Here is a 7,229-nt window from a genome sequence, read left to right on the forward strand (position 1 = left end):
TACATAATTACATATTGTCGAGTTTCTACTTCGTACGTATTTATATACATATGCATTTGTTTATTCGTCTAACTAATTTAAATTAAACCATATTGTAGTCCCGAGAAATCGGGTTTATAAACTAGTTACTATTAAAAATGAGCTAACAAATTTCATTACACCATCACAATTTTCATCACTATACCCCACAAAAACCCTCTATCAAACTCTATTACGTCATCACCATTAAAAACGATTTTAAAGAAAATTACCAGCTAAGTCATTTTTATAAATTGGATCAAGGTTGCCAGATTTAGCCACTGATGTTCGGTGAGTGTGTTCATAGTAAAAAGCATTAATGATTAACTCAAGAGAAAATTAAATATATACCACAATTTAGTGTGTATGATTAACAAACTTAAGCTAATGCCAGATAAAAGGATTTCGGTTTCGTGGGATGGCCCTAGATGAGGCGGTACTTGGTATTGCTCTAGGCATTACACCAATTACAGCATAGAAACATTATTTAAGTAACAATTGTTACCTTATAAATTTATTTATTATCTTTTAAATATGACGATTTTGCTGTACCAATCTTGTATTTGTATTAAAGCCTGTTATTTAAAAACAGGCCCGATCTCATAACTGGATCATAGTAAGCCCACATATGCTTTCAACGGACATTCTGAATTACTCCGTATATTCTCAATTTCAGTTTCACACTCCCATTGGAATTAAACCTCGAACCCTACCTAATAAATAAGCATTCCCAAAATCAATCAAATCAAAATCGAAATATGTCTGATGTCGTACCATTCGACATTCAAACTGAAATCATCAAAAAGCTTCCGATCAAATCACTGATTAGATTCAGATCCCTTTCAAAACCATGGAAATCACTGATAGACAGCTCCAAGTTTATCCATGACAACAGTCTGCGAGAAAATCAAACACATCATCTAGTCTTAAGGTATAAATTTGATAAAGTGCTAAAATATCTTTCACTTATTGATGATGATAGTTTTCCAGAACACAGGTTTTGGCCTACTGTTCCAGTCACTCTTAATGGACCTCAATACACGTCTAAACTTGGTTCCTCTCGCGGAATAATATGTTTCGCGGTATTCATTCAAGATATAGACAAAAGCTATGATAAGGTTGTGTTATGGAATCCTACGATTAGGAAATCAGTTGATGTGGTATTAGGAAATCACCCAGATATTGTTATTGGTTTTGGAGTTTGTCCTAACACTAGTGATCCTAAGCTTGTTAAGATAAATTGTGTTTCTTGGGAAGTTGAGGTGTTTACGTTAAGTTCGAGGGTTTGGAGAAGTATATCTATCACTATGCCTTCTAAACCAGTTGAATTGTCATGGGATCAGGTTTGTATAAATGGGGTTATTTATTTGCTTTCTAATGATAAAATTGATGCGGGTCGTCATAAACGGATTATTACGTTTGATTTGAAAAGTGAAGAACTTGGTGAAGTGTTTCTTTCGGATAATTTAGCATATTCCACCGGAAATATGATTGTCTCGAAACTGATGGATTCTCTTGTTGTGATTGAAAGTTTTATTAATAATGAGGGTCAAAAACCAATTTGTTCAGTGTGGAAGATGAATCACGGTGTTCTGAAATCATTTACAAAGCTTTACACTGTTAATGGAATCGATAGTGCGATGTGGAATGGAGTACTTGAGTTTAGGAAGAATGGTGAACCTATTTTTGAAGAGGTAGATGATTCAACTGGAGAATTGACCCTACTTGATGTTTATGACCCGTGCTCAGGACATGTCAAAATTCTTAAGTTTGATGAAGTCCATGGTTGTTTGACTAGATGCAGCGTGAGCTCCTACACTGAGACACTAGCTCTGCTTAATCAGTTGGATCCTATTATTTATTGATGATGATGATGATCAGAGTGCAGGTATCACATTCAAGTCTTCATATATTGGTTATCCGTTTGCTTCTTGTGCTAGTCACTTTAGTTTATAATAAAGATCGGTGCATCATATTTAGATTGATACTTGTGTTTACTATAGGATCACGTTTATCTAATTTCAATTATTGTGAACACCAAACACTGATGTTTTTTGACAGTTAAGTTGATATGGTTTGTTACTGTGAGATTAGATGGTTCTTTGTTCACAAACTGACCATCTTTAATCAGTAGATACAGTCTACAGACCAGAACTTGACTGCCTCATCTTTTCATCTGATACCCACTCGTTAGGGTTGTATTCGAGTCGACTCTGCTTGTGCTATGCATACTAAGCTCGGCTCCAAATGTTGGATCTCTAAACTAATACAGTATTTGTTACTCATCATTTAAGCAAATAGCAAATACGCACCGAGTATTACTTATGTATTATGAAAATTTAAAACAACGGCAATAATAGTACAAAAAATAATAACGACAAAGTACACAAATCTCATTGTTACGTAAACCCCATCTATCGAAGCAGGACAAACAAAACTTATTATATTGAAAATAAAAACCAACATGTATGAGTAGCTCATACACAAGACCTCACCAGATTCCTGCTCCATGCACAATACAGCAGCTGTCCATTATCAAGTAATTCTGCAAATATGCAAAACATTATATTTCTCTAACTTCGAGTTATAATCTTAAAATTCAAGCTTTTACTTGATTTGTGATCATTTATAGGTCTATTTTTACGGTTTATAGTCATAAAAAACACAATATGCGTGCGTCAAACTATCAATTGTTGTTTATTTGTCGTTATGTGTGCAAACTACAATCTATATATATAGATAAAGAATAAATAACAAGATCCAGTGTGATTTCTTATGTCAGTAAATTGATTAAAGTTTGGTGATTATAGTTATAGTTGATATGATTATGCTTTTCATAAATATCAGTTGATACAAATAAGCTCTACGACACTCTAGCTATGAGTCTTGTGTACTAATTATGTAATGGAAACTTACTTGGTGCAATCAACACTAGATGAGATAGTGAAACCCAAATTGATCCCACACTTTCTAGGAAGTGATTGAGTTAGGCTCGGGTTTGGGTTTAGCCTTTGAGAAGCCGACTTAAGGCACTGGCATGCAGCCTGTCGATCAGCCGTTGTACTAGCGGCTGCAGCAAGTGCCTTAGCACCTGAACAACAACCAGGTGGGGGCATACCACCCCCACCTCTAAGGTAACCAACACAAGGTGCTACGTCTTGAATGACGGTCCCACAAGCTATTGCGGCATCTGAGGAAGGTGCAAACACGACAAGTAGCGAAACTGTCGCGGTTACTAACAATGTGGCTAGTTGGTAAGAGCCCTTCATTGTGCAAAAATGTTAAGATATAAGTTGGTACTAACAATGTGGTGCATTTTGAATTGGTTGGAGTTGGTTTTTATAGAAGAGAAAGAACTTCACTATTGAAAATAAATTATTGTATGTGTTGGGCAATTAGTGACTGAGTGCAAGTAAAATGGAAATGTTTTTCTAAATTTTCGGGTTGCTTATTTTTTATTTATAAAGTCAAAACATCATTTTATCACATAAGGCGTGACTTTCACTGCCAATGTGTGTGTCAGAAGGTCAGACCCATCACTATCTAACTAGTGTCACCCCTCTACTCACTTATTTCTACTCCCTTTTGTATCCTACTCAGAACACGTGTCCACCAAAACATTGGCACAGCACCATACCAAATACGGACTTTGATTCTTCCACTCTCTCTCTCACCTCCCAAATTTCTCTCCTCTCAAATTGAATAAAACTAACCAGACCTTGCTTTATCTTCCGGCCATATCCCTGCTTCGGCGACCTTAAACTGAAACGGAAAAGTTTTAGTATAAATCCTTACATTTTTTCCAGCATATCGGTACCGATTAATCGTAAAACTACCGACGCTCGATGAATCTCATCGATTCGCCGGAAAATCTGATCCAGACAAAGTTCGGTATATTAATACTAAACCGGTCACCATTCACAATACATTTGGTTTCAGTAATTTTCGATTTTCTAAATTTCGTCGATTCATATTATATTCACCCGTTGTATGAAAATCTAATTATTCGTACGACTACCATATTGTTACAAACCTAATTTCACTCTTAACCATTGTTCCGCAGGATGTAACGAAATTTATCCACCGGATCTTCCATGGATGTTTAGCTTATGTCCTTGCTAATTTTTGTAATAATTTGTTTACCCAAAGAGGGTGTATATCTTCTATCTATGTAAATCTTTTTTGTTACAACAATTATTTTGATCAAATCTTTTAATTCGTCTTTTTTAATTTTGATTCATGTTTATGCAAATATTAGGGTTATATAATTTAGGAATAAATCATATTCCTTCAAAATTCTCTCACACAGTCGTACAAATTACTCAAATTGGGTGTTCATACTTTGAAAGCAACTAAGCATAATCATAAACTGTAGGTATGATTTATGTTAATCGATTAATCGATTTCATTTTTGGTGTTAATTCTAAGGATTGTGTTTTGAATTCAATTTTTTTTTCATTTATCGTAATTCTTTGGTGATCTTTCGTTGCTTTGTTTGATGATTATATAAATCGTGAAAATCAATCCCTGTTGTGAAGCATGTATTAAATGGGTTTACATGATCTTGGTGAAACAGGTTAGTTATCTTTTTGACTTTGCTCATTTTGTCAAACCATGGTATGTTGTAATCGATGCATATGATTATTGGAGTAGAAATGTTGAACATGATTGGTTTCAGCATATAAATGTTGCAATAGTTGAACAAAAATTATGTATTTTTATGATCATTTTTCTTTTGGTCTCTCAAAAACAAAAATTATCATTGCATTAGGACAATTTTCAATTTTCATTTTAATGAATTGAGTCCAGTTAAATGATGTGTTGCGCTTGGAGGTTACTTGGCTTTAATGACAGTTATCTTCTACTGGATGATGAGAGATACCGACTTCACCACGGTAAGATATAATAACTTATTATTATTATGATCATAAACACAAAATCAATACCGTATCCCTTCTTGTGTTACTGATTGTGGTGGTTTTGGCTGTTGTAGGATAAGTTTGGAGTGAAATCTCTCAAGAACATAGAAGTTAATGAATTTGAGCAGATGGTGGCACTATATTTGCAAGTCAGTATTGTCAGCCAGGCTCTTATCTTTGTCACCCGGTCCCGCAGTTGGTCATTTTGTTGAATGTCATGTGTTCTTAATAATGGGTGCTTTCTTAGCTGCACAATGGGTAATTTTTCCAGCATCGTGTTTTACTAATGGGTGCTTTCTTAGCTACATATTAGAAATTCACAAGAATCAAGGGTATTAGGCCGAAATGGGCTGGTGTTATCCGGCTTTACAGCATCATGTTTTATTACACTCTCTATATCATGAAGTTTTCTATACGATACATCCTTAGTAGAAAGCCTTGGCTCAGCATGATTGATAATAGGGTATAGTACCATTTTAGTCTTGAAGTTTGGTTCAAGTTTATAATTTGTGAAGGTTTATCATATTTTTATTGTGTATTATTGGTAAAGACTGCTTTTACAATAAAGCAGGATTTTGTAAGAGGGGAGAGAGAGGCCCAATGGGCTCATGCTCAGAGAACTCTACACGGGCTTCAAGAACCCGAATCATCAAATCTCTTCAATGAGAAGAGTCGCTGTAGAGAACTTTCAGAAATTGCCAAACATGCCAAAAGAAAGTGCAAGGTATTCATATTATTAAATATCATGCAACCTATCTTTGAATTTGATGCAACCTATCTTTAAATATCATATTGCTAAATATTATGCAATCGGGTTATTGGTTTGCTTGATGTTAAGGAATCGAATCAACTACAGGTTACATCTTTATCTGGATGAAACAATTCGTATATTTTTGTCAGAATCAAGTTTTTTCAGTGTCGCTAGGTTTTAATCTCTTGATACTTACTCGAATAAAACCAAATGTTGTCAATCGTTTTCACGTAATCAATATTGTTTTAAATTTCTATACTTATTTGGGATTTTGGTTTAGGTTATCAATAATGGGAATTTGTATCAGGTTATCATTATTGGAAATTTGTTTTAGGTTATCGTTAATTATTGTTGCCATCAAGCTAATTTCCTTCTTTTTCGTCGATCGATTTATTACATCATGGTGAGGTTGAATAAAAATTTGAAATTCTTGGATGCTCACAAGGTGTTAGTTGTAATGCTAGTTGTAATGCTAAGGACAATGATAATTTTCAAGCTTTGTATATGAGTTCATAAATTTTGGTTTGTTTCTTCAACTTTTGTTTGCTGGGAACCATCAAAAGGTAGAAATGTTTGGAAAATTGTTTTAATGTACAGGTTTCAAATCCATTTATCATATTGTCAAATTGACCATCCATTTGATTACTACTTATCAATGCCGTTTATTGTTGTAGGACATATTTGAGTTTTGAAATTTGTACAACTGCTGCTATCAGTTTAAAAGGGATACACGTTGTTTAGATTGTTTGAATTCAGAACATTGTTTGTTTACATGTCAACTTATATGTTTTATATTAAAGATGTTTTGTTCATTGTTAATAACTTCATTCGTATTTTATAATTTTTATTATTAGGGCCCGTCGTGCAACGTACGGGTTGATGGTATCTCGATAACGGGTAATCAACGGATCATCCTCCGAACTATAATTAGCTCGGTGTTTTGGAACATTTGGCGGCTTCGTAACATTATCATCTTTAAAGATTCAAAATTCAAAATGTCTCACATCTTAGACAACATTGTTATTTCAAGTTTTAATTAGTTGTTTTCTCATTTTCATAAGCGTAGTATTAACTGGGTGGAATGGTTACAACACGCTATGAACTCTTTCTAATTTTGTTTTTCTACCTCATCGCTAGTTTTTAATATTAATTCTTGCCGTTGTTTCAAAAAGAAAAAAGATGTATTTAGGTGTTTGTCAAAGTAGCTTTAAAAAAAAGTAAAATGACAAAAAAAATCCAAGCTTTTTCTCATTCTCATACTAGTTATAGTAGCTTTTAGTTTTTTCTCTCCGTCTAAAAGCTTTAATTTTTTTTTAAATATAGGAAGTTTTTTTATTATACACACGCTTTTTATAAAAGTTGAAAGTCATAAGCTTTTAAAAGATCCAAAAAACTTCCATTAATACATACCCTTGTTAGAAAAAGATGAATGAGAAATTTAAAAATAATTAACTACATTAAAATATAGTGTCTTGTTTAGTGAATAGTTGACGAAAAACAACGTTGATCGGGACCTCTACCACTCTTGTGGATCAGTGAAC

General features: G+C 33.8%; 2 protein-coding genes and 1 long non-coding RNA gene across 4 annotated transcripts; 2 read left to right on the top strand and 1 right to left on the bottom strand.

Moving 5' to 3' along the window:
- Positions 1 to 776: 776 nt before the first annotated feature.
- On the top strand, positions 777 to 1,883 carry LOC139875310 (putative F-box protein At1g47790). The gene has a single exon (XM_071862653.1). It carries the CDS (start codon positions 777 to 779, stop codon positions 1,881 to 1,883), a length of 1,107 nt encoding a protein of 368 aa, XP_071718754.1.
- Positions 1,884 to 2,384: 501 nt separating this feature from the next.
- LOC139877583 (non-specific lipid-transfer protein-like) lies at positions 2,385 to 3,381 on the bottom strand. Its single transcript, XM_071865017.1, has 2 exons — positions 2,935 to 3,381; positions 2,385 to 2,563 (listed from the first exon to the last, which is right to left on the bottom strand). Exons 1-2 carry the CDS (start codon positions 3,285 to 3,287, stop codon positions 2,554 to 2,556), a joined length of 363 nt encoding a protein of 120 aa, XP_071721118.1. The 5' UTR covers positions 3,288 to 3,381; the 3' UTR covers positions 2,385 to 2,553.
- Positions 3,382 to 4,505: 1,124 nt separating this feature from the next.
- On the top strand, positions 4,506 to 6,778 carry LOC139877492 (uncharacterized). Of its 2 annotated transcripts, none has more exons than XR_011768633.1 (3): positions 4,506 to 4,913; positions 5,012 to 5,661; positions 6,543 to 6,778. It is a non-coding gene; the product is annotated as an uncharacterized lncRNA (long non-coding RNA). The 2 variants fall into 2 exon arrangements; XR_011768631.1 differs by lacking the exon at positions 6,543 to 6,778 and having other exon boundaries at positions 5,012 to 5,400; positions 5,509 to 6,343.
- The last annotated feature ends 451 nt before the right edge of the window (positions 6,779 to 7,229 follow it).

This window comes from Rutidosis leptorrhynchoides, chromosome 11 (assembly GCF_046630445.1).
Source record: "Rutidosis leptorrhynchoides isolate AG116_Rl617_1_P2 chromosome 11, CSIRO_AGI_Rlap_v1, whole genome shotgun sequence".
Classification (NCBI taxonomy): domain Eukaryota; kingdom Viridiplantae; phylum Streptophyta; class Magnoliopsida; order Asterales; family Asteraceae; genus Rutidosis; species Rutidosis leptorrhynchoides.

What these genes read in the sequence shown, in the direction of transcription:
- LOC139877583 (XM_071865017.1), bottom strand. Translation starts at nt 3,287, where the DNA reads ATGAAGGGCTCTTACCAACTAGCCACATTGTTAGTAACCGCGACAGTT.
- LOC139875310 (XM_071862653.1), top strand. Translation starts at nt 777, where the DNA reads ATGTCTGATGTCGTACCATTCGACATTCAAACTGAAATCATCAAAAAG.